At 46.0% G+C, this 25,945-nt stretch overlaps 3 protein-coding genes across 4 annotated transcripts in view; all 3 read left to right on the forward strand.

Moving 5' to 3' along the window:
* Positions 1-2,374, forward strand: part of LOC132571228 (zinc finger protein 345-like) — a 279,214-nt gene extending 276,840 nt beyond the window's left edge. The window contains exon 5 of one of the 2 annotated variants that reach the window (XM_060237956.1): positions 190-2,374. In XM_060237956.1, the coding sequence (XP_060093939.1) occupies positions 190-2,195 (2,006 nt within the window). In that variant the 3' untranslated portion in view covers positions 2,196-2,374. Of the gene's footprint in view, positions 1-186 lie in introns of both variants that reach the window. The other variant, XM_060237957.1, reaches the window with a different exon arrangement.
* LOC132571316 (gastrula zinc finger protein XlCGF57.1-like) overlaps positions 1-25,945 on the forward strand; it is a 397,476-nt gene that overhangs the window by 222,931 nt on the left and 148,600 nt on the right. The window lies entirely within an intron of this gene.
* On the forward strand, positions 14,521-25,929 carry LOC132571231 (oocyte zinc finger protein XlCOF6-like). Its single transcript, XM_060237959.1, has 6 exons — positions 14,521-14,977; positions 15,529-15,640; positions 17,881-17,951; positions 18,154-18,280; positions 20,909-21,031; positions 22,102-25,929. Exons 1-6 carry the CDS (start codon positions 14,684-14,686, stop codon positions 23,982-23,984), a joined length of 2,610 nt encoding a protein of 869 aa, XP_060093942.1. The 5' UTR covers positions 14,521-14,683; the 3' UTR covers positions 23,985-25,929.

Below are 25,945 nucleotides of genomic sequence, written 5' to 3' on the forward strand. Positions count from 1 at the left end.
GGCTGAAGGAAACTTCAGAGATGTACTACACAGGCAGGCAGGAAGCCACCTTTAAAGTATATATCATTGTACATTTCAGTGTACAGTAGAAATTAGCCCCTGAAATGCTTAGACAGTGAATGGAATTTCAAGTACATATCGGACCTCCTTGTTTGAGTGCTAACAGGATCTTTCTCTTTATTCTAGCAGAAAGTGATCAGAGGAATGAGGAGGATGTGGAACTACATCATCTATCACCAGATGAAATCAAGAATGAAGACTTGAGAGGAAACTTCAGGAATCATGGCAGACCCAAGAGGCAGAAAGGGAGCCACGCAGTCCAGAAGAGGGTTCAACCCATTCTTTCTCAAGCAGAGGATTTCTATGAAGTAATCCACATGATGGAAGAAATGTACAAGTGCTTGAAGTGTGAAATGAACTTCTCAGAACAAACCCAATATTATATCCATCTGCAAATGCACAGTGAAAAAAAGACCCATCAATGCCTGGAGTGTGAAAAGAGCTTCCTTTGCAGAGCAGAGCTCCTTAAACATCAACAAACACATGCAGGAGAGAAACTTCATAGCTGCTCTAACCATGGTGAGAGTTTCTTGCAGAAATCAGAGCTTATTAAACACCAAAGCATTCATGCAGGAAAGAAGCCATTTAACTGTTCACAGAGTGGAACGACATCCCCTGATGGAGGACAGGGAAATCTCCATTTCCCAAGGAACATTCTAACGAAGGCATGTAAATGCTTTCAGTGTGGAAAGTACTTTAAATACAGATCACAGCTCCTTGTGCACCAAAGAAATCACACAGGGGAGAAACCTTTTGAGTGTTCAGAATGTGGAAAGAAATTCAGTGGGGCTGGCAGTCTTCAGCTGCATCATAGAATTCACACAGGGGAGAAACCTTTTGAATGCTCTGAGTGTGGAAAGAGATTTCATTACAGTAGCAATTTTCAACGGCATCTAAGAATCCACACAAAGGAGAAACCATTTGAATGCTCAGAGTGTGGAAAGAAATTCAGTCAGAGCAGCCATCTACAACAGCACCTAAGAACCCACACAGGGGAGAAACCATTTGAATGCTCAGTGTGTGGAAAGAAATTCAATAATGGCAGCCATCTTCAAAAACATCAAAGAACCCACACAGGGGCAGAACCTCAACTGCAACATAGAATCCAAACAGAGGAAAAACCTTTTGAATGTTCTGAATGTGGAAAGAGATTCAGTCAGAGATGTAGTCTTACAAAGCACCTAAAAATTCACACAGGGGAGAAACGTTTTGAATGCTCAGAGTGTGGGAAGCGACTGTGTGACAGCAGCAATTTTCAACGGCATCTAAGAATCCACACAAAGGAGAAACCATTTGAATGCTCAGAGTGTGGAAAGAAATTCAGTCAGAGAAGTCATCTGCAGCAGCACCTGAGAACCCACACAGAGGAGAGACCTTTTGAATGCTCAGAGTGTGGAAAGAGATTCAATCACAGATGTAGTCTTCAGCAGCACCTAAGAATCCACACTGGGGAGAAACCTTTTGAATGTTCAGAATGTGGAAAGAGATTCAGGTTGAATGGCAGTCTTCAACAGCATCTTAGAATCCACACAGGGGAGAAACCTTTTGAATGCTCAGAGTGTGGGAAGAGATTCAGGTTGAGTGGCAGTCTTCAACAGCATCTTAGAACTCACACTGGAGAGAAACCATTTAAATGCTCAGAGTGTGGAAAGACATTTAGGTTGAGTGGTAGTCTTCAACAGCATTTCAGAACCCACACAAAGGAGAAACCTTTTGAATGCTCAGAGTGTGGAAAGACATTCAGGTCAACTGGTAGTCTTCAACAGCATTTTAGAACTCACACAGGGGAGAAGCCATTTGAATGCTCAGAGTGTAGAAAGAGATTCCGGCTGAGTGGTGATCTTCAAAAGCACCTAAGAATCCACACAGGGGAGAAACCTTTTGAATGCACTGTGTGTGGGAAGCGATTTTGTTACAGTAGCAATTTTCAAAGGCATCTAAGAACTCACACAAAGGAGAAACCATTTGAATGCTCAGAGTGTGGAAAGAAATTCAACCAGAGCAGCCATCTTCAAGAGCATCAAAGAACCCACACAGGGGAGAAACCATTTGAATGCTCAGAGTGTGGAAAGAGATTCAGGTTGAGTAGCCATCTTCTCAAGCATCTGAGAACTCACACAGCAGAAACCTTTTAAGTGCTCAGAATGTGGGGAGAGATTCAGTTGGCATGGCCATCTTCAACTGCATCTAAGAACCCACAAACGTGAGAAACTTTTGAATGCTCAGAGTCTGGAAACACTGTCAACTCCAGAGTCATTTTTCAATAGGAGCTAAGAAAAATCTTTTGAATACACAGAGTGTGATAAGAAATCAATTCAAAGATGTGATCTTCAAAAGTAACTATGAACTCATACACAGGAGAATCCTTTTGAATGCTTAGAGTGTGAGAAGCGATTCAGCCTGCAATCACACATGCTAAATAATGCAGTTTCAATCCACTTTCAGAGCATTTTCCAACTGGATTTTACTGTGAGAATGACAAAATCCAGTTTGAATGTGCATTAAAAGTGGATTGACACTGTATTGTTTAGCAAATGTAATTGCAACTTCAATTAGGCTGGTATGACACACTCCTTCTACTTCCTTCCCTCAGAGGCAAGATTTTCCCTTCAGTTTTCTGTCCCTTCACTAACTGAGCAGCCCAGGTAACATGTTTTCTTCTCCCTGAAGAACTCTTGGCTATCTTACCTGATCAGAATGATATATTTTGTCTCTTTGCTCAGTGCAGGAACCTGAGGGAAAGGATAGGATCACCCCTTAAACCCCTGAAAATGGCACTTGAGATGCTTTTGAAATTCAAAAATAACAAAAAGATTTATTTAACATCAAGGGTAAAAGTCAGGTGAAATGAGGGGTTGAAATTGAGGTAAAACTAGTACAAGCACAAAATTTTATCCTTATATATCAGGCTAATGAGAGGTTCTTAAATGATTCATAGTTACTTAGACCTTTCTATTGAAAGGCTTTAGTTCCAGTGTTTTCCCAAACACTCTAATACACTCATAGAATCAGAGTTGGAAGGGACCTCTAGGGTTATCCAGTCCAACCCCCTGCACAATGCAGGAAACTCTCAAACACCTCCCCCCTAAATTCACAGGATCTTCATTGCTTTCAGATGGCCAAGGAAGGAGAGCCCTCAAAAAAAAAAGCCTCCAAAAAAAACCCTCCAAGGAAGGAGAGCCCACCACCTTCCGAGAAAGCCTGTTCCACTGAGGAATCGCTTCAACGGTCAGGACATTCTTCCTGATGTTGAGTCGGAAACTCTTTTGATTTAATTTCAACCCATTGGTTCTGGTCCTACCTTCCGGGGCCACAGAAAATAATTCCACGCCATCCTGTATATGACAGCCCTTCAAGTACTTGAAGATGGTGATCATATCACCTCTCAGCCACCTCCTCTCCAGGCTAAACATGCCCAGCTCCTTCAGCCTTTCCTCATAGGACTTTGCCTCCAGACCCCTCACATCTTTGTCACCCTCCTCTGGACTCGTTCTAGCTTGTCTGTATCCTTAAAATGTGCTGCCCAAAACTGAACACAATATTCCAGGTGAGGTCTTACCAGACCAGAGTAAAGCGATACCATCGCATCACGTGATCTGGACACTATACTTCTGTTGATACAGCCCAAAATTGCACTTGCCTTTTTTAGCCACCGCATCACACTGTTGACTCATGTTCAGTGTATGATCCACTAAGACCCCTAGATCCTTTTTGCACATACTACTGCTAAGGCAAGTCTCCCCCAATCCTATAATAATGTATTGGATTTTTCCTACCTAAATGCAGAAGTTTGCATTTATCCCTGTTAAAATTCATTTTATTGATTTTAGCCCAGTTTTCTAGCCTGTCAAGGTCATCCTGTATCCTGTTTCTGTCGTCTTCTGTGTTTGCAACCCCTCCCAATTTAGTATCATTTGCAAATTTAGAACTCCATAGAACTGTGCCCCATGCATAAAGGGGAACCCTTAAGAAGAGAATTTGAGAGGGGGGCAGGGGAAAATGTAGTACTCATGTAAACTTCTACTGACTCAGATCCTTTGTCTATCAAGGTCACAGTATTGCCTATTCAGACTGGCAGTGGCTCTCCAGGGCTTCAGGCTGAAGTCTTTCCCATCATCTACTGCCTGGTCCTTCTCACTGGAGATGCTGGTGACTGAGCCTGGAGCCTTCTGTATGCCAAGCAGATGCCCCACCACTGAGCCAGGGCTTGCCACCAATCCCCCAATCAGGACTGGGCAGAATGCACTCCTCCAAAGATGCTGGTATTTAGGACCCATATGTCTCACACCTCCCTACACACAGAAGGCCCTGCCTAAAGCTCCCTTGAACTAGATACAGTGAGGCCAGGGGTGCTGTTCCTTGCCCCCAAACTGAAAATAGCCATTTGTGTTTCCCGCAAAACCTCCAAGGGAAGAAAATATGGCCAAATCTCCAGGAATTTCGTAAGCAGGAGGTGGCAACCCTCAAACAGGGCAAACTCCCAATAGGACTTTCCAGGAAGTGACACTAGACGAGCTCACCGGCATTTGGGTTTGAGAAAAAGGGAAGGTGTTACAGGGACAGACATTTTCCGTGCAATCCTAAAACTGGTTTCTTAGGAGGAAACCTCACTGCACAGGAGGGCTGCTCTGGATGGCTTTTCCTCCGTTTTCATGCTCCCACCCAGCCATCTTTGAAGACGGCTGAACAACCTGGGATCCCCCTGGCAGCACCACCCCATGTAGAGTTACTTCAAGCTGGTTTACAGGGTGTTATTGAGGGCAGCCTGGCTGAAATCTGCTCCATCCAACTGGGCACAGCATCTGTGGAGAGGACTGGAGGAAGCTTTTCGCTTTTGTCTGCAGCACTGAAAGGGTTAAAGTGAGAGAGCTGCTTCCTAGAGAAGCTGAGAAAGGAGCAGCGAGAGGAAAGGTTTTTTGGGGGAAGGCTTTGTTATTGAATGGCCAAAGAGAACAGGCTGGGCTTCAGATATGCAACAGGAGGGGGGAAAGCCTTGCAGCTGGATCTTGGAAAGGTTTACTCGCAAGGAAGTCATTGGGGGAATAAGCTTTTTCGTCCTGGAAGTTTCTGGAAGACAGAAATACAGCTCTCGAGTGTTTTTGACGGTGAGCAGGAACTGAATAGTTTTAAAATGTAATAGTTTAAAATGTCTGGGGGCAGGATTGTATAAACAAGCAGCAAATTCTCATGGCCCAAATTGCTGGAACACGATGGTGTGTTCTGGTGCCATCAAAGGTTCATTGTTCAAATGCCCACAGGAGCACTTTGAAAAAGAGTGGGTTTCTATCGTATGAACTGTAGCTCCCAAAGGGGCACAGTAAAACTTGCATCACAATTGTTTCTAATTACTCTTTGGGTTGAGGTTTCAGTCTTCGAGTCAATATATATGTGTAAGGAATTGTGCAATGCTTGATTTGGTTTGTTATTGTTACATGTGAAATAATTGTATTAAGTTTCTACAGGGCTTTTATTGTAGAAAAAGCCCAGCATGAACTCATTTGCATATTAGGCCACACCCCTTGACATCACCTTTGTTTCGCAAAGGGCTTTTTGTAGAAAAAGCCCAGCAGGAGCTCATTTGCATATTAAGATACACCCCCTGACACCAAGCCAGACGAAACTGCATTCCTATGCATTCCTGCTCAAAAAAAAAAAAAGCCCTGAGTTTCTACATGCCATGCTTTACTTCTTGAAAAATATTTTTTTGCCTAGTAATTTGATGCATGAGCATTTTCTGTTTGTTTAGACTTACTACACAGCTTTCTCTGTGTGCATAGTTTTATAGTGGGGGCAGAATTGGTCTGTGGGTTGGAGTGAGTAAAAATCCTTCCTCATGGATCAGACCCAGAGAGCCAGCTTGGTGTAGCGGTTGAGTGTGCGGGCTCTTATCTGGGAGAACTGGGTTTGATTCCCCACTCCTCCACTTGCACCTGCTGGAATGGCCTTGGGTCACCCATAGCTCTTGCAGAAGTTTCCTTGAAAGGGCAGCTGCTGCAAGAGTTCCTCAGCCCCACCCACCTCACAGGGTGTCTGTTGTGAGGGAGGAAGATAAAGGAGATTGTGAGCCACTCTGAGATTCGGAGTGAAGAGCGGGATATAAATCCAATATCTTATTCTTATTATGGCAGTCTTTGATCCATCTAGCCTGATGAGCCAGAGCTTCCTTTGCCCAGTTACCTGGATCCCACAGGAGAAATACAAAGAAAGCACCTTTAAGACCAATGAGTGCTAATGTTTTAAGCATGTTTTATTTTTATTTTAAATCTTTAATTGTGTTTGTCTGTCTGTGTCCTTTATAAGGTTTGTATCTCTGCTAGCTAATCTTAAACAGGTAATCTGCAGTCTTCTTCTTCTCCTTCTCCTCAGACCCAGAAGGTGCAATCCTTTCCCCTGTGCTCATCTGTCTTTATGCAGAGCCCTTCGGCCAAATCATTTGTGGGTTTAGGCTTGGCTATCATGATCGACAGTTGATACACAGCTATCTATTTATACTTATCCATATTTCCTAGTGATTCTGTAGAGGTCCTGGATCGCTGGCTGGCAGCTGTGGTTAAATTGCTTACGAGTGAACAAATCAAAACGAAATCCTGGAAAGACAGAAGTGATGCTGGCTGGGAGAGTGGAGGTGTTGAAGGACATTCTGCTCCCCACTTTCCATGATGTTCAGTTGACCTTTACAGACTCAATTGGAGTTCTGCTGGAGAAGCAAGTTAATGCAGTTGCAAAAAAGGCTCCCTTCCAATTGCAGAAAGGGCTCCTTTCCACTCCTTCCAGTGGGTGAAAGCTAGTTCGGTGTAGTGGTTAAGTGTGCAGACTCTTATCTGGGAGAACCGGGTTAGATTCCCCACTCCTCCACTTGCACCTGCTGGAATGGCCTTGGTTTCAAGGCCAACTCTCGCAGGAGTTGTCCTTGAAAGGGCAGCTGCTGTGAAAGCCCCCTCAGCCCCACCCACCTCACAGGGTGTCTGTTGTTTGGGGAAAAGATATAGGAGATTGTAAGCTGCTCTGAGTCTGATTCAGAGAGAAGGGCGGGGTATAAATCTGCAGTCGTCTTCTTAGCATAGCCTTACTTTTATACAGCTGGTAGATCAAGAAGGGTAGCTGTATTAGTCTTCAGCAGTAGAAAAGAGGAAGAATTGAGCAGGGATTCATGAAAGCTACCCTGCCACATGTTTTGTGAGTCTTTAAGATACTACTAGTCTCTCTTCTCTTCTGCAGCTACTCTGGCCCCTGGATCCATGCCATGCTGACATACAGACTACATACACTACTGTAATGCATTGTACATGGGTCTCCCCTCAAAATCAATTCCGGAACTGATTTGTTGGTGCAGAACATTGCAGTTTTATTGTTGAGAGCTATATGAAGCGTGCATGTTATTCCTGTTCTGCAGTCACTCCACTGGCAGCCCATCAGGTATATGTAGCTCTGGTCACTGCACCTGTTTCCTCGTCTGAAGAAGTGTGCATGCACACACAAAAGCTTACATTCTGAATAAAATTGTGTTGGTCTTTAAGGTGCCACTTCACTCCCACTTTATTCTACTGCTTCAGACCAACGTGGCTGTCCACTTTGATCTATCAGGTACCATGCTTGGCTTAAAGGACTGGCTATCCCATACAGAGCCCTTCATGGCCTTGGAGCCTCATAACCTGCAAGACAGTCTCTCCTAGGCTCTGCCATGGCAGCTTTTCTCACCTGTGCAAGGACTTCTGCAGGTCCCACCCTGCAAATGAGCAGAATCAACCATTTTCCACACCTGTCCCTTCTCCTTCGTGGCTCTCACCTTGTGGAACAACCTGCCTGAGGAAATCATGAATGTTCCCAATCACCTGACATTCTACAGACTACGGGAAATTGAACAAGCACCAGTTGTTTCCACCTCTGGGGTGATGTCACATCACGATGTTTTCACAGCAGACTTTACAGGGTGGTTTGCCATTGCCTTCCCCAGTCTTTCCCCCCAGCAAGCTGGGTACTCATTTTACCAACCTTGGAAGGATGGAAGGCTGAGTCAACCTTGAGCCGGCTAACTGAACCCAGCTTCTGCCGGGATTGAACTCCAGTCGTGAGCAGAGAGCTCGGACTGCAATACTGCAGCTTTACCACTCTGCGCCACAGGGCTCTTTAATGTGTATACCTTATTGTATTGTGTAATGTTTGTACTGTGAGTTGTATCCTGCTACTTAATTTTGCATCATTTATTGATTCACGTTAACAATTACGCTTTTCTTCAATATAAATAAAACTTTATTATTATTACTGTTTTTTCAGATTTCTGGCTGGTTCCACAACTCAGATTCTCTTCTAGTTTATTGAATGTACCATCCTATTGATTGTATTGAGTCACTCTGTGTCATCTGCTTCGAATCCCAGTGAGAAAGGCAGACCTTAATAACGTACATACATGTTTTTAACTTGTTAGCTTCCTTGGTGGCCCTTTTCTCCCTTTTGTAGGTCACCATTAGTTGTCAGTGCCTTTGAGCAGGGGTGGCCAAGCTGGTTTAATGTTAAGAGCCACAAAGAATAAACATGAGATGCTTGAGAGCCACAAGTCATGAACAAATACTGCACACGTGTTTTTATTAAAACTCTTAATACTGGACTCAGTGGCACAGCCACCTCACTTTTCTCCCATGGGTCTTGCATTCTAGGTGTCTGGATGACCTCTGTGGTGGAGGAGAAGAGCTTGCAAGCCTGCCTATTTCCTCCTCTTTCCTTGCTTTACACATGGTGGAAATAATTGCCTACATATGGGTCAGTGCTCAGAGGCTGACTGAAGTCCCAATGCTATGCACGCTTAGTCAGAAGTAAGCCTCAGCCTGCAGGAGCTGTACAATATGTGAAAGAGCAGCATTTGGCTCCTGAGTCACAGTTTGGCGACCCCTGCCTTTGAGCATGAGCAGAGTGCCTTGCCAGCCCCACTGAGCAACCAGAGCTAGACTTCACACCTCTCGGATTTGGCAGTGGAATGTTTTGGCCAGAAAGGGTCTTAAAAGGCACATTTCATCGTTTTCTTAATTTTAAGTTGCCAAACATGAGTCTCCCCCCCCCCCCTGTCCATAAGAGGTAGTAAAGGGTGCAGTAGCAGACAGAAATGCAGTTCCTAGAGAGGATACAAAGTGAGGAAACAACAAAATTTGAGTCCAATGGCACCTTTAAGATCAACAAAATTTTATCCGGGGTATAAACTTCCGTATGCAAGCACACTTCTTCAGATACATTGAAATAGAGGCCACCAACCATTACATATAGGGTGAGGAGGGTGTTGCCAGGAAAGGCCGATTCGAGTCAAGATGCAGAATTAACTGAGCAGTAAATATAGCTTTAAGATAAAGCTAAAGAGAGAAAACATGCCAGAGTCCTCCAACTTCCTTCTTTGGGGATCCATTTTTTTTCTGGAAGGAGAGCTGGGAGACTGAGGCTGGAGCCAGACTGAGGGATGCTGGGAAAGGTAAAGCGGCAGGGAAGGGGAGAGAATCTCCCTCAGACTGGGCAACCCTGCAAGGGGATCTCTCTGGGTCCCCCCCCCCCCCCCCCAGCAGAGTAGGGCCAGGAAGGAGGTGGTCAGGAAGATGACCAGTTCTGGATCTGGCCCTTGAAACTGGGGATGGAATTTCTGCAAAAAGCAGGAGTAGATCAAGTTTCCCTCCAGGCCCAGATCAGATTGCCTTACTGATGTCTGCAGACAAAGCCTCCCTGGAGAACTCAGAGGGCTGGAGTTTCTCGTTGTTATTTGGTCACCCTCCTTTAAAGACATCTGGGCAGGAAGGCAGAGTTCTGGATGTCTGGGGAGAAGGCCCTGAAGGGGGACAGAGAAAAAGCTGTCCCCACAAAGACATTTGTCTCCCTTCCCCCACCCTTAGATAAAGGAGGGCCCCTTCCTTCTCTGGGCCTCCAACAAAGCTGCTGTCTTTTAGAGGCCAAAATGCAACATGAACTCCTGGTGAATTGTATGAAGTGTGTATGGATTTTTCTATCCACTGTTCTGCCTGGAAAGTGTTGTTTTCTTGCTGCGATACATAGGATCCTCTGTCCATGTACGCCAGCAATGTAAGAGAAAACAGGATTGTCTGTAGGAGGGGCTGTTACATAGCCTAGGACTCTTGTGGGACCACCATGGTCTATATCCCACTTCCAAAATCTCCTTTTGGCTCCTACCTCTAGTCATGAACCGACTGCTTTGCCTAGCCCACTGAGTTGCCCACTCTTGGGATTAGAAATCTGATTTTCCAGGGCTTGAAAGAAACACCCAATAAATTGTGTCGTAGAATCATAGGGTTGGAAGCACCAAATAGACCAACAACCCCCAGCTCATCCACCTAAATCACCTCTGACAAATGTTTGTCCAGACCCTGCATTATGACTTACAGGGAGGGGGAGCTCACTACCTCTGTAGACAGCAAATTCCACTGCTGAACTACTCATGTAAATTCCACCCCCCCTAATATCCAGATGGGACAGGCCGCAGCTGAGAACCCAGCCAAAATGCGATCCACTGGAGAAGGAAATGGCAACCCACTCCAGTATCCTTGCCAAGAAAACCCCACGGACAGCAACAAAAGGCTAAAAGATATAGTGCTAGAAGAAGAGCCCCTCAGGCTGGAAGGTGCCCAATATGCTACTGGGGAAGAGCAACGGGCAAGTTCAAGTAACCACCGAAAGAGTGAAGTGGCTGGGCTAAAGCCAAAAGGATGCTCAGCTGTGGATGTGTCTGATGATGAAAGGAAAGTCTGATGCTGCAAAGAATAATAGAAGACTTCGGAGGATGGTGGAAGACAGGGGGGCCTTACTTGACTTTGTCCATGGGGTCACAAAGAGTCGGAATCAACTGTGTGACTGAACAACAACAAAATCTGCCTATAATTTAAACCCATTATTGTGAGTGCACACCTCTGCTGCCAACACCCTGCCCTCCTCTGAGTGACAGCCCTTCAGATACTTCAAGAGAGCAATCCTGTCCCCCTTCAACTTCCTCTTCTCCAGACTGAATATTCCCAAGGCCCACAGCCTTTCCTCATAGGGCTTGGTCTCCAGGCCCTGATTATCCTTGCTGCGTCCTGTCTGCATCCCTCTTGAAGTGAAGCCTTCAGAACTGCACACAGTGTGGCCTGACAAACACTATGCACAATGGGACTCTGACATCTTGAGATCTGGATGTTATACTTCCAAGACAGCATTAGCCAGCTCATATTTAGCTTACAGTCCACCTATATCCCAAGATCTTGTTCACACACACTACTACCCAGAAGTGTTGCCTGGAGGTCTCCTTTGCCAGCGAAATTCACCCACCGTATATGCAGAAATGTTTTAAAAGCAGTCTTGCAGTGCCACCTACTGACAGAAGACATGTTTGTCTTGATCCTGTTGAATTGCGCAATTTACAGCAGTAGAAAAGCAACAAAATTTGAGCCTCTTGTATTTCATGCTTAAAGACTAACAAAATTTGTGGAAGGATGCGAGCTTTTGTGACTCATTACTTACTTCTTAAGAAAATTTCAGGATATCTGAAGAAATAAGCTGTGACTCTAAAGTTCATACTCTTCCACAAATTTTGTTGTCTTTAAAGTGCTACTTTACTTTTTTCTGCTGCTACAGAAAGACTAACAGGGCTACCCATCTCAATCTCTCAGTTAACAGCTGATAATTCATCTCCAGACCAGGAAAACCTTGAGCTGCCCATTTTCATGCATTCATGACAGAGTGGTTCCTCAGTGGAACAGGTTTCCTCGGGAGGTAGTGGGCTTTCCTTCCTTATAGGTTTTTAAACGGAGGCTAGATGGCCATCTGACATCATTGCTGATCCTATGAATTAGGCAGGTTGTGAGAACGAGGGCAGGAAGGTTGCATCAGTGCTTAGTTCTTGTGGCCTTTTCTTACACACCAAGGGAAATGCTGGCCGCCACTTTGGAGTCAGGCAGCAATTTTTCTCCAGCCCAGTTTGGCAAGGGATCCTGGAGGTTTTTTCCATCTTCTGGGCATGGAGCAGGTGTCACTGGGTGTGTGGGTCAAAGGTATTTGTGAAGTTCCTGCACTGTGCAGGGGGTTGGACTAGATACCCCAGAGGTACCTTCCAATTCTATGATTCTATGACTATCCCCCAAAACCTCTGAGGTAGGAGGAAGTGGCCAAATCTCCAGGAATTTCTCAAATCCCAACAGGTTTCCCCTGGTCATTTGGGGGTGGGGGCAATGGGGGAGGAGGTGGCGACTATATCCAATAAGATAAACTCACAACAGTCCCCAGGAAGTGAGAGAGAGCAGTCTTGCTGGAATGTCATTTTGAAAAGCAGGGAAGATGCTGAACAAACACCAATTTTTCAGTGCAATCCTAAAACCATTTTCCTAGGAATAAGCCTCACTGGCTATGCTTGAGGAGGCGTCTGTGTAGATCCAAATCAGATTGCTTGGCATGAGCTGGTTTTTGTTTGCGTTGTCTTTCCCCCCCTACTCATCTGTGCCTTTTTCTGAGATGCCTGAACAGCATGGGACAACCCAAGAGTGTGATCCTCTTTCAGAGTTCATAGAATCATAGAGTTTGAAGGGACCCCACAGGATCATCTAGTCCAACCCCCTGCACAATGCAGGAAACTCACAAGTACCTCCCCTAAATCCACAGGATCCGCTTTGCTGTTAGATGGCCATCTAGCATCTGTTTAAAAACCTCGAAGGAAGGAAAGCCCACCACCTCCCAAGGAAGCCTCTTCCACTGAGGAACCACTGTGACTGCCAGGGAGTTCTTTCAAGTGTTGAGCTAGAAACTCTTCTGATTTAATTTCAATCCGTTGGTTCTGGTCCTACCTTCTGGGGCAAGAGAAAACAATTCCACACCATCCTCTAGATGACAGCCCTTCAAGTACTTGAAGATGATGAGTTACTCCAGAGCAGCCCCATTGAGCTGCTACCCTGTGGGTAGCTGAGCTGAAATCCATCCTGGCCAGCCAGGTCTGGAAAGTACAGTGAGCATCCCCCCCCCCCTTTTTTCTTTATAAAATTATGAATCATTTATTAAAAAGAAAATATTCACCAGCATACTTAGAATCGCGGAATTATAGAGTTAGAAGGGATCTCCAGGGTCATCTAGTCCAACTCCCTGCTCAAAGTGCAGGAAATTCACAAGTACCTCCCCCTAAGTTCCCAGAATCAGCATTGCTGTCAGAGGGCCCCTGTTTGAAGACCTCCAGTGAAGGAGCACGGCACCAGACCGAGCAGACAGGAAGCATTTTATGTATTGGTCTGCAGCACTGAAAGAGTTAAACCGACAGAGTTTGCCAGACAGGCCGAACAAGGAGGAGGGAGCCGGAACAGAAGAAAGGGGGAGGGGGGCAGCTGAATGGTGACATAGAAAGGGAGGGTTGTCAAATAAGAGCAGGAAAAACCTTTGCGGCCGGCTTACTCATATGTAAGGGGGGGGAGGGGATAAACTTTTCATTCTTGGAAGAGAGGAATGCTGATATAGTATGCCTGGGGAGGGGAGAAGAGTTTTAAAATGCAATTTTCTACGTATGCTTTTAATTTGTTTGCCGCCCTGGGGACCCTTATGAAGGCAGAGAGGCAAACCTGAATTTTGCAAATGAATATAAAGTACAATTAAAATCTCAGCCATGGAGGCCGTAGGAAGGCCCAGAGAGCCAGTTTGGTGTGTTGGTTAAGTGTGCGGATTCTTATGTGGGAGAACCGGGTTTAATTCCCCACTCCTTCACGTGCACTTGCTGGAATGGCCTTGGGTCAGCCATAGCTCTCCTAGACGTTGTCCTTGAAAAGGCAACTGCTGGGAGAGCTCTTTCAGCCCCACACCCACCTCACAGGGTGTCTGTTGTGTGTGTGTATGTGGGGGGTGGGGGTGGGAAGGTAAAGGAGATTGTGACTGCTCTGAGTCTCTGAGATTCAGGGTATAGGGTGGGATATAAATCCAATATCTTCTTCAATGGAGTCCCAGGCATGATCGGGAGGGGAGGATCATTCATGCTGATGGGCTCTTTCACATTTTAGCCAGCTTCCCCTCCCCATCTGCTGTCTCCCTGGGGGTTCCCTGCCTCCCTCTGCTCACCCCAAAAGCCCCTGTGCCCTTACCCAAAGAGGCTAAACACCCCTCTGCCCCCTTCCCCTCTGTTTCTGCCATTCCAGACTGACATGGGCAGAGAGGTTATATATATGGAATATGTGCATATCTCCCTCCAAGGACGGCAGACGGGAGGGCATTAAAATGGGCCAGAGTTAAGGCCCTGTGGTGTTTGGGGGATTCAAATTTATGAAGGTCATGAAAGTAATTTGATGTAATGACATTTTTGTTTTAGTTTCCTATTGCCAGAGCAGCACGGCCTCATGATCTCTCAGCTTGAATGACACTGTCCCACAGTATCTGACTAGGGGTGCCTCTTGATCAGGGTTGGTGACAGAGCTCCACTCTCTTCTGCTTTCATCCTGCTTTTTTTATATCATTTGCTTTTTATAGCCAAGTGGAATTGGAGACAACCAAAAAGAAAGAGGAAGGTGACAGAAGAGGAGAACCTAGAAGGACTGGAATAAGCAAGGGATCAAGGAAAGATCCCCATCCCATCCCAGCAGGGAGTGGCGTTGAATTCTGGGAAAGAGTTGTGCCAGAGATCCTGACTCAAGACACTATGACTGCAGATGTACACAGCCAATGTTTCCGGCAGTTCCGTTACCATGAGGCTGCTGGGCCCCGAGAGGTTTGCAGCCAGCTCCATGGACTTTGCAACCGCTGGCTAAAGCCAGAGAAGTGCACCAAGAAGCATATCCTGGACCTGGTGATCCTGGAGCAGTTCCTGGCCATCCTGCCACAGGAAATGCAGTGCTGGGTCAGAGAATGTGGGCCAGAGACCAGTTCTCAGGCGGTGGCCCTGGCTGAAGGTTTCCTCCTGAGTCAGGCAGAGGAGAAGAGGCAGGTAGACCAGGTGAGGGGTTTTTTCTTCACTCAGTTCAAACCACCAACTTATTCTAAGGCTTCCTTGCCAGATATTTATACCTCTACAGCAGGTGTGGCTAAATTTGCTTAATGCAAGAGCCACATCAAATAAATGTCAGATGTCTGAGAGTCACAAGACATGAATGTAAGATGTTTGAGAGCCACAAGGAGGGAAGGAAGGAGGGAGGGAGGGAAGGGAGGTGGAAAGACAGCAACTTTAACTGTGAATGCATACTCCAAGCTGCAGGCTGGCTTGGCTTGGAGAAGTGATTTGAAGAGAGAAATGCCTTCTCCAAGCCAGCCAACGGGGTTGTGGGGACTTTGAGAGCCACACAGTAACTGTGAAAGAACACAGCTTGACCACTCCTGTTCTACAGAATGCACTAGGCTGGGAAGAAAACCCATCTCTGATTCTTGGCCGTGTGGTTGAACCAGCTCTTCTACTTGATGCAGGGATGAGGAGTCTGGGAGTGGGACAGGAAACGTCTCCTCATCTTGTTTCATTCCTTATTTTACTAGACTGTCTTACTGTTGTTTCAGGTGTGGGGACTGTCCATAAAGATGGAAGCAAAGTTCTCTGAGGCAGGAGTTCCGTCAGAGGAAGGTCAGAGGATGCAGATCCAAGAGTGTGCCCAAGATGCCCTGTCAAGAGGTGAGGGTGCATTCTGCCCAGATGGGATTGGGGCACCTAGTCAAGTAGTTGGGTGGAAGGTTTGGGGTAGGAGAAAAAAGAAAATGCTTCTGCACTCTACACAGATGGACTTCTGGGGCTTAGTTCTGCAGGGTGTAGTGATGGCCACTCACTTGAAGGGGAAACGGACAGATTCATGGAAGGCAATTTCATTCATATTTACATTAATTAAAATCTTTGTAGAAGAAGATACTGGATTTATATCCCACCCTATACTCTGAATCTCAGAGTGGTCACAATCTCCTTTACCTTACCCGCCCCCCTGCCAGCAGGCACCCTGTGAGGTAAGTGGGGCTGAGAGAACTCTTACAGCAGCTGCTATTTCAAGGACAACTCCTATGAAAGCTATGGCTGACCCAAGGCCATTCCAGCAGGTGCACGTGGAGGAGTGGGGAATCAAACCCGGTTCTCACTTTCTTTCCATCAGAAGGACTCAAGGTGGCTCAAAAAAGAAAAGCAAGACAAATTTGGTTACAGCTATTACCCACAGTCAGGGATAATTTTGTGGAAAAAGAGGTGTTGGAGCTCATTAGCACAACTCATTTACATAACTCGTTTGCGTATGCCACATACTCCTGACATCACCAGAAGGTGTATTCAATTTTATCAGCTCAGCATCTACCTTAAATACTTCTTGAATTATAATTGTTATAATAAAACCTTACTCCCATCATACTTTTTAAATTACTTTTTCCTATGTGGCCGCAGTGGCATGGTGAAGACTTCCATCTGTCTGCTTTATATGTTTGGTTGGGAAAAATATTAGAAAGTTTGTCAAATCTTAGAGTTCAGCAAAATTCTCACAGGGGGGTTGAAAAATGGAGCCCAAAAGCAAATATTTTTTTGGGAGGAGGGGCAGGGAAGAAAAAAAGAGCACAATAAAACTTATAGGTCCCAGAGCTCTGCTCCTGTGAGCTCCTGCCCAAAATGAGACCTGCCCACAGTGAATAAACGTAGTCTTCATGTTCTCCTAGCCCAGACTAGCCCAATCTCATCAGATCTCAGCAGCTAAGCAGTCAGCCCTGTTTCATACTTGGATTGGAGGCCACCAGAGAAGTCCAGGGTTGCTACGCAGAGGCAGGCAATGGCATATCATCTCTGAACCTCTCTTGCCTTGAGTAACTGTGGGGTCACCATAAGTCTCCCCGCCCATCTCCCCCCCACATGATCTGAGACAGCCTGCCTCCTAAAACAAGTTGCCAGAGGCCAATAATTTGGTTTTTGTACCCCTGTTTAAAGGCTTTGCAGGGGAGCCTGCTGCGCCAAAGTCACAAAGAGGACACTGGACTAGGGACTGGCGTTCCCTCTAAGCTGAGTTAGTGTGAGCTAGCTCACAGTTTTTTAGTCTGCAGCTCACACGTTTTGTCTTAGCTCAGGAAAAATGGCCCCAGAGCAAACTAATTTCTACAGTAGCACCCAAATTTAATGCCAGTAGAATTTTTGCTCGCAAGACTCCACAGCTTAGAGGGAGTATTGCTAGGGATACTTTCATGTATTTGAACTCCAGAGTTCACCGGGCACATTTCAAGTCTTGTGGGAGCCTGAAATATATCTCCAGAATTTCTAAACCAAACCCCGCCCCCCATGCTCATGGGCACCTGGTGCTTTTCTTCTACAATTTACTAAATTTCGCTCAATTTACTAAAATTCATTACACATTTAGCTGAGTGTATATATGGGAATGTTTCACAACCCTGAGAAGAGGATGTAGGTTTCAAACAAGTAGGCCTCAGATTCAGCCGGAGCTCACAGGAGCACAGCTCCTGAACCTTTCTGAGGGTTCCTCCTCTTCCTCCCCAACTACTTTGTCCATTGAATAGTAGGTGCAGTTGCATAACAATCTCTGAATTAGGAGAGCGGGCAGCCAGCCAGCCAGCCACCAGGGGCTCTGCCACACCCCCAGCAGCCCTCATTAAACCCTGGAGAAGCCCACACCACCCTTTCTCCACTTCTTATGTGATTTTGGGAGGCAAGTGGCTTACTGGCCTTTTGACTGGGGGTGGGCAGCCCAGGAGAGCCCCAGGCAAGAGAGGCCTGCTTAGGCTGGTTGGATCTCTAGCCAGCCCAAGCATGCCTCACTTGCCCAGGGGTCTCCTTTCTTGCATCGGGTTGCTTGTGGTTGGGGGGAGTGGCATATGCTAATGAGCTCTGCCACTTTAGGCTAACACCCTTCCTTCCTTCCTTCTTTGTCTCCCTCTCAGGCAGTGAAGAAATGGTGTTGAGCCATCGATTTTGCAAAAGTGTGGAAGCGGCTTCTGCACCTCCACTCCAGGTAGATGAGATAAGAGGGAAACAGGCTGGGTCCCCCCTTTTTCTTGGGGTGGGGGGTAGTGTTCCTGCAGTTGCTCCTGAAGTGTCTGAGTAACAAACATTCTTACTGCCAGGGGATCCTGAACCCTCCCAAACTGCTTCTTCCCAGTGTGCCTTCTCTGCCTGGCATGATCTCTGATGAGGGAGTCTGCTTTTTCTTTCAGTGTCCCTTTTCCTTTGAGGAGGTGGCTGTGTATTTCACCGAGGCAGAGTGGGCCCTGCTGGATCCAGGCCAAAGAGCTCTGCACAGCGAAGTCATGCTGGAGAACTATGGGACCGTGACCTCTCTTGGTAAGGATCATTCATAGGTGGCAAAGGTGCAAACTGCTGCCACTGGAGTGGGGCATGAATGAAAATATTGAACAGCAATACGTTTTTTTTTATACTTGCCCAACTATTTCCCCTTCCCCCCCCCCCCCCCCCAAGCTAGGGGTCTCCAGGTCTGTGCTGGCTGTGAAAGCGATGTTTAGCGTGGCTAGGTAGACTGACCCAAGCCCCCTGGCTGGCCCAACTGAGGCCAGTGTTGTGGTCATCACTCAAGCCGGAGAGGGTGTCCTGACCTGAGGCCCAGGCAGGGATGAGAAGCCCTCAGAAAGATTCTGGAAGGGGCCACAGCCTAATTTCTCAGTTGTCAGCTTTTACAACATGTCCTTAAGAACATAGGAACAGGTGAGCATAAGAATAGCCCTGCTGGATGAGACCAATGGTGGTGATGATGATGATACTGGATTTATATCCCGCCCTCCACTCCGAAGAGTCTCAAAGCAGATCACAATCTCCTTTATCTTCCTCCCCCACAACAGACACCCTGTGAGGTGGGTGGGGCTGAGAGGTCTCTCACAGCAGCTGCCCTTTCAAGGACAACCTCTGCCAGAGCTATGGCTAACCCAAGGCCATTCCAGCAGGTGCAAGTGGAGGAGTGGGGAATCAAACCCGTTTCTCCCGGATAAGAGTCCGCACACTTAACCACTACACCAAACTGGCTCTATGGTCCATCAAATGGTCCATCTAGTCCAGCATCTAGTCCATCTAGTCCAGCAACTAGTTCCTCTGGAGAGCCAACAACAGGGCATGAAAGCTGAAACCTTCCAATGATGTTGCCCTCTAGCACTGAGATGCCTCTTAATGTGGAGGTTCCTCTCAGTCACTGTGGCTAGGAGCCACTGATAGACCTATCCCCCATGAATCTGTCTAATCCTGTTTTAAAGCTGCCTTTACCTGTGACCATTGCTACAGCCTCTGGCAGACAGCTCCACATTTTAATCACTCTTTGTGTATTCTTTTGTTTGTCCTGAATCTACTGCCCATCAGCTTCATTGGAAGCCCCAAGTTTTAGAATCTTGGGAGAGGGAGAAAAATGTATCTTTATAAACTCTCTCCACCCAAGCATAATTTTATAAACCTCTTTTGCGTTCCCCTTTAATTGTCTCTATTCTAAACTGAAATGCCTCAGACTCTTCGGCCTTTCCTCATAGGGAAGGTGCTGTGATCCTCTAATCATCTTGGTTGTCCTTTGCTGTACTTTTTCCAGCTCCGCAATGTCCTTTTTGAGATATGGTGACCAGAAATGTACACCATATTCCAAATGAGGGCATGCCAGAGATGTATACAAGGGCATTAGAATATCAGTGGTTTTATTTTCAGTCCCTTTCTCAAAAACAGAGTTTACCTTTTTTCCACACTGCAGCACACTGGATCAACACTTTCATACCCACTGTGACCCAAAGATATTTTTTCCTCTTTTTTCTTAGAAGTTCAAACTCCATTGAACTTAGAAGTTCAAACCCCATTCAAATACCTGAAGTTGGGATTTTTTGTCTCAGTGCGTATCCCCTTAGACTTACCAACACTGAACTTCATTTGCCACCTTGCCATTTCACCATGAATTCTGAGATACCTCCTCCATCTGACATGTCAGCGAGCATCAAGCAGTCCAGCTGCCTCATCTTACTTCAGAGATTTCTAGCATTGGCATACAGGCACTATAATGTGTTTCCCTCTCCATTAACCCTCGCCTCCCTTAGCCCGTGAGTCACCACACATGGCCCTCAGTTGCCATCCAGCCCTCACTCCCAAGTTCTGTCACTCTTAAGAACATAAGAGAAGCTATGTTGGATCAGGCAATGGCTCATCCAGTCCAACACTCTGTCACACAGAGCCAAAAAAACCCAGGTGCCATCAGGAGGTCCACCAGTGGGGCCAGGACACTAGAAGCCCTCACACTATTGTGCTCCCCCCCAGCACCAAGAATAGACAGCATCACTTGCCCCAGACAGAGAGTTCCATCTATACCTTGTGGTCACCACCTCCTGTGGCTCCTATCAATATTACCCTGAGTGCTTATGCAGTAATGCCTTTGGACTGACTTGCCCCTACTGGAGACTCCCAATCTTCTATCAGCTTTTCCCCTCTGGGATTAGTTTAAAAGCTGCTTTGCCACCCCTTTGATATTAATTGCCAGCAGTCTGGTTCTCTTTTGGTTCAAGTGAAGCCTGTTTCTTTTGTGTAAGTTTGGCTTGTCCCAGAAAGTTCCCCAGCGCCTGACAAATCTAAATCCTCCTCCCAGGAAAACTTCCCACCAGGGGTGGAATTCTAGCAAGAGCTCCTTTGCATATTAGGCCACACCCACCTGATGTAGCCAATCCTCCAAGAGCTTACAAAAAAGAGCCTTGTAAGCTTTTGGAGGATTGGCTACATCAAGGGGGTGTGGCCTAATATGCAAAGAAGCTCCTGCTAGAATTCCACCCCTGCTTCCCACAGATGGGATTTCTGCCTTCTACTCTGAGTGTAATCTGGAATGGATCCATCCCCCTTGCGCAGATTCTGGTTGTGGGCCTTGATCTTGACCTAGTCTCCATCCTTTCTTGGATTTCTTTTGTGTTCCATATAATGATCACTTTCTCTTTCTCTGTGCCAAAGAACCATGGAATGTAAGAGAGACTATGGTGGAGACAGACAAAGGTCTCTCATCTGAAGGAAGGCCAGAGAGTTTCTCAAGGGGATCTCCAGAGAGTATTTTCTACCAAGATGAGTTGGCTGCAAGTGAGTATCCTTCATGATTATGTTAAAGGAATGAGCAAGGAATAGGCAAGGAGGATTTCTGCCTCACTTAAAAATTCTTGATTTGTTTGAATTCTGGGAAAGGAGGGAGGTATTCTCGGGCCTGAAATCTGGGAGACTCAGAAGTTCCTTCTCTGGCCTAGCCTGTGGTCTTGAGGGGCTAAGGATCCTTAAGTACTGGATATTCCAGGAACGGTGGCCAGTTGCTTAAGAACAGCCAAGGTGGAAGAGGCCAAAGACTCATGAACACTTTCCACTGCCTTCACCTGGATGCCTTAAAGTTTTACCAGGAACCCTTCTCCAAAACTTAGCATATCTTCCAAAAACTATGGGGGCTTTGAAGTGAGAGGTTCATTTTTTATAGATCATAGCTCTTCTTCAGCAAAAAACATATTTTTGGGAGGCTGACAACAAGCTTCTCATGGCTTTTTTTCACAACTGGAAGGAAACTCTCAGTGTAGTCACAAGACTGGATATCATGATAATGTCTTGTATTGAATTGTCAAGGACAGAGAATCAAAAGAGCTGCACAGAAAACAAGGGTGGAGCTCCTTTGCATATTAGGCCACACACCCCTGATGTAGCCAGTTCTCTAAGAGTTTACAAAAAAGAGCCTTGGAGGATTGGCTACATCAGGGGGTGTGGCCTAATATGCAAAGGAGCTTCTGCTAGAATTCCACCCCTGACGGAAAGTCAAATGTGAACAGTGGGGGAGTCATTCTTTCCAACTTTTTCCCTTAAAGTACATACAGAGGAGGGTGAAGATGGGATTGCTAGGGAGAATATAAAAATGGCTTTATTGGAGGGCCTGGCTGGGGCAAGGTATGATCAGCTACTCAGTTTGGTGGGAAAGAAGTTACAATAAAGGAACTGTACACCCATTGGTGACCAGTGCCTCACTGGTGGTTTGGCTTCTTATGTGGCTCCCAATTAGACCTCTTATTTATTCCATCAGGAAGAAACCACTGAAATATTTAGAGTGCAGAAATAAATTCAACAGCAGATCAGACCTTCTTGTGTGAGTTCTAACAGGATCTCTCTCATTATTCAAGCAGAGAATGATGAGAGGAATGAGGAGGAGGAAGAATTGCATCCTCTATCACCAGATGTGGTGAAGAATGAAAACCTGAGAGGAAACTTCAGGACTCAAGGCAGACCCAAGAGGCAGGAAGGAAGCCACACAGTCCAGAAGAGGGATGAATCCATCCCACACCAAGGGGAGGATATCTGTGAAATAATGTACATGGTGGAGGAAACATATGAGTGTTTGGAGTGCGGAATGAACTTCTCAGATCAAACCCAATATAATATCCATTTACGAATCCACCGTGGAAGGAAGGCCCATGAATGTCTGGAGTGTAGAAAGAGGTTCCTTTGTAGAGCAGAACTAATTAGACATCGAAGAACACATACAGGTGAGAAATCTTATAAGAGTTCACACTGTGGGAAGAGCTTATCAGAGAAATCAGACTTTGTTCCTTCTGGAGAGAAAACATTAATCTCCTCAGAGGATGGAATGACATTCTCTATTGGAAGAAAAGATAATACATATTTTTCAAAGCACAACCTAATGAAGGCACATAACTGCTTTCAGTGTGGAAAGTGCTTCAAATACAGATCACAGCTCTTTGTGCACCAAAGAATCCACAGAGGGGACAAATCGTCTGAATACTCAGAGAATGGAAAGAGGTTGAGTTGGAGTGGCACTTTTCAACAGCATCAAGAAATCTACACAGTGGAGAAACCTTTTGAATGCACAGACTGTGGAAAGAGATTCAGTAAGAGTGGCAATCTTCAGCGTCATCAAAGAACCCATAAAGGGGAGAAACCTTTTGAATGCACAGAGTGCGGAAAGAAATACAGTAGAAGTGGCCATCTTCAGCGGCACCAAATAATCCACACAGGAGAAAAACCATTTGAATGCTCAGAGTGTGGAAAGAGGTTTAGTCAAAGTGGCAGTCTTCAGCAACATCTAAGAACCCATACGGGGGAGAAACCTTTTGAATGCTCAGAGTGTGGAAGGAAATTCAGTCACAGTGGCAGTCTTCAGCAGCATCAAAGAACTCACACAGGGGAGAAACCTTTTGAATGCTCAGAGTGTGGAAAGAGATTTACTGTGAAGAGCAATCTTCAGGTTCATCTAAGAACTCACAAACTGGAGAAACCTTTTGAATGCTCAGTGTGTGGAAAAAAATTCAGTCAGAGTGGCAGTCTTCAGGAGCATCAAAGAACCCACACAGGGGAGAAACCTTTTGAATGTTCAGACTGTGGGAAGAAATTCAGTGCGAGGGGGAATCTTCAACTGCACCAAAGAACCCATACAGGGGAGAAACCTTTTGAATGTTCACAGTGTAGAAAGAGCTTTACCTGGAAGGACCAACTTCAGCAGCATGAAATAACCCACACAGGGCAGAAACCTTTTGAATGCTCAGTGTGTGGAAAGAGATTCAGCCGGAATAGCTCTCTTCAGATGCATCAAAGAACCCACACAGGGGTGAAACCTTTTGAATGCCCATTATGTGGAAACAGGTTCAGTCGGAGTGGGCATCTTCATCAGCATCTAAGAACTCACACAGGGGAGAAACCTTTTGAATGCTTAGTGTGTGGGAAAAGATTCAGTCGGCGAGGCCATCTTCAGCAACATCAAAGAACCCACACAGGAGAGAAACCTTTTGAATGCTCTGAGTGTGGAAAGAAATTCAGCCAGAGTAGCAGTCTTCAGCAGCATCAAAGAACCCACACAGGGGAGAAACCTTTTGAATGTTCAGAGTGTGGAAAGAGATTTAGTCAGAGTGGCATATATCAATTGCACCAAAGAACTCACACAGGGGAGAAACCTTTTGAGTGCTCAGAGTGTGGAAGGAGATTTGGGTGGAGTAAGTCTTTTCAAAAACATCTAAAAACCCACACAAGGGGAAATGATGTAACTACTTAACCTATAAAAAGAGCTTTCCTGCTATTTCACACCTAAAAAACAATGACAGAGTATATAAAGTGTAGAAATGATATAAACGGTTGTAAAGAGCTTGAATCTACACAGAAATTTAATCCTAACCAGAAAGACATATTATAAATGCCTGGAATGTGAAAAGAGCTTTAGTCATATTTGAAACCTCAAATAGACCCCACAGGGAAGAAAGCAAGAATAAGGATGGGCTCACTGGGTTGAAGGATCAGCGGAGAGCCAGTTTGGTGTAGTGGTTAAGTGTGCGGACTCTTATCTGGGAGAACCAGGTTTGATTCCCCACTCTTCCACTTGCAGCTGCTGGAATGGCTTGGGTTAGCCATAGCTGTCATAGGAGTGGACCTTGAAAGGGCAGCTGCTGTGAGAGCCTTTTAACCCCACCCACCTCACAGGGTGTCTGTTGTGAGGGGAGAAGATATAGGAGATTGTAAGCCGCTCTGAGTCTCTGATTTAGAGAGAAGGGCGGGGTATAAATCTGCAGTCTTCTTCTTCTTTAGCATCAGGGAAGTCTGCCCACGGAGGAACCTCATCAATGCTCAGTGTGTGGCAAAAGCCTGAGGCTCAGATCCAACCTTAACGTTCCTCAGAGAATCTTTATGAGGGGGAACTTGTACAGGAATAGCTGGTTCTGATGAAGGTCTTTCTTCAAATTCTCAGGTGTTGGAGGTTCAGAAAGGCTCAAAGTAGTTACTCGAAAGTGGGCCTTTTTGGTGGTTGCCCTCCTCTGTGAAACTTGCTACTTCAGGTTATCTGCCATGCTAACTCTTTCTGACCTGCAATTTAGAGTATTGACTATTACATGCAAGGAATGGAAGTATTGGCTTTTATGTACAAAGCCCTTCATGGCCTTGGACTCTCATATTCAGGGCCAGCTCGTCCACTAGGCAAACTAGGTATTTGTCTAGGGCACCGCGAGGGGGGGGGCCGAATTGGACTCTCCCCTCTCAGTGCTGTCTCTTAAGAGAGTGCTGGATGAGGCTTCACTCCTGCCTCACTTCTGCAGGAAATGAGAGCACTGAGAGGCCCGGGCTGAGTCTAAGTGGGTAGGGCCAATTCTAGCCACGCTCCTCTGAGTGCGGCGAGTGCGGCGCCACAGAAGAAGAGGGGAGGGAGGGGGGCAGCGGCAGTGTTTTACCCGCCAATCAGCTGATTAGCGGGAGGGGCCTTTAAAGAGGCCAGGAGGTGCGGCATTCCATTGCCCCTTCCCGGGCGGTGCAGAAGGGGAGGGGGGAGGCATTGCGGAGGGGGGCAGCAGGGCGTGGCGGCTGGCGAGTCTGCCTGGGGCACCCTGTGCCCTTGGGCTGGCCCTGCTCATATTTTCAAGACCACCAGTATGCATCAGCACAATCCTGTCCTCTCCCTGCCTTTTACCCAGTATGAAATTCTGTGGTTGCCTAGAAACAGCCACTGAGGGAATCCATTTCTTGATGCTACAGATGCTCCTTTTATTATATGTTGTTTTTTAAAAACCCTGTTTATCATATATTACAGATTTTTCAGCAACTGGGGAATTTTTCAGTTTGTAGAAAGGTCTTCCCCTTCACAGCTCCAGTCACTGCATTTAGGTATGCTCACATTTGGCAAACTTCACTATTAGAATATTGTTGGGATATGGTAAGATCTCAATGTCAGGCATTATAGGGTTAACAGATTTGTTTTGATTCCAGCAGAGACCTGACCAGGAAGTACAACCTGGTTCAGAGCCTATCTTGTGTTTTAATTGGATGGTTTTAACTTACCAGTGTTTGGTTTGACTAATCAGTTCAGTTTTTTCCTGCCAAGATTGTAGAAAAGAGGTTAATTGCCTATTAGCCTCAACCCTCCCTCTATTGTAATTGTTACCTGTTGTGGCAGCCACTGCCCCTTGTTTTATGTAAGTCTACTTGTAGAATAAATATGTAGTTTTAGCTCTTCATTATTTTCTTAGAACC

The sequence above is a fragment of the Heteronotia binoei genome, chromosome 5 (assembly GCF_032191835.1).
Source record: "Heteronotia binoei isolate CCM8104 ecotype False Entrance Well chromosome 5, APGP_CSIRO_Hbin_v1, whole genome shotgun sequence".
NCBI lineage: Eukaryota > Metazoa > Chordata > Lepidosauria > Squamata > Gekkonidae > Heteronotia > Heteronotia binoei.

Bases quoted from the DNA above. Each gene is read 5' to 3' on its own strand.
- LOC132571231 (XM_060237959.1), top strand. From the start codon at position 14,684: ATGACTGCAGATGTACACAGCCAATGTTTCCGGCAGTTCCGTTACCAT. The intron at 17,952-18,153 runs GTAGATGAGATA...TTTTTCTTTCAG, and splicing joins CTTCTGCACCTCCACTCCAG to TGTCCCTTTTCCTTTGAGGA. The intron at 21,032-22,101 runs GTGAGTATCCTT...TCATTATTCAAG, and splicing joins CCAAGATGAGTTGGCTGCAA to CAGAGAATGATGAGAGGAAT.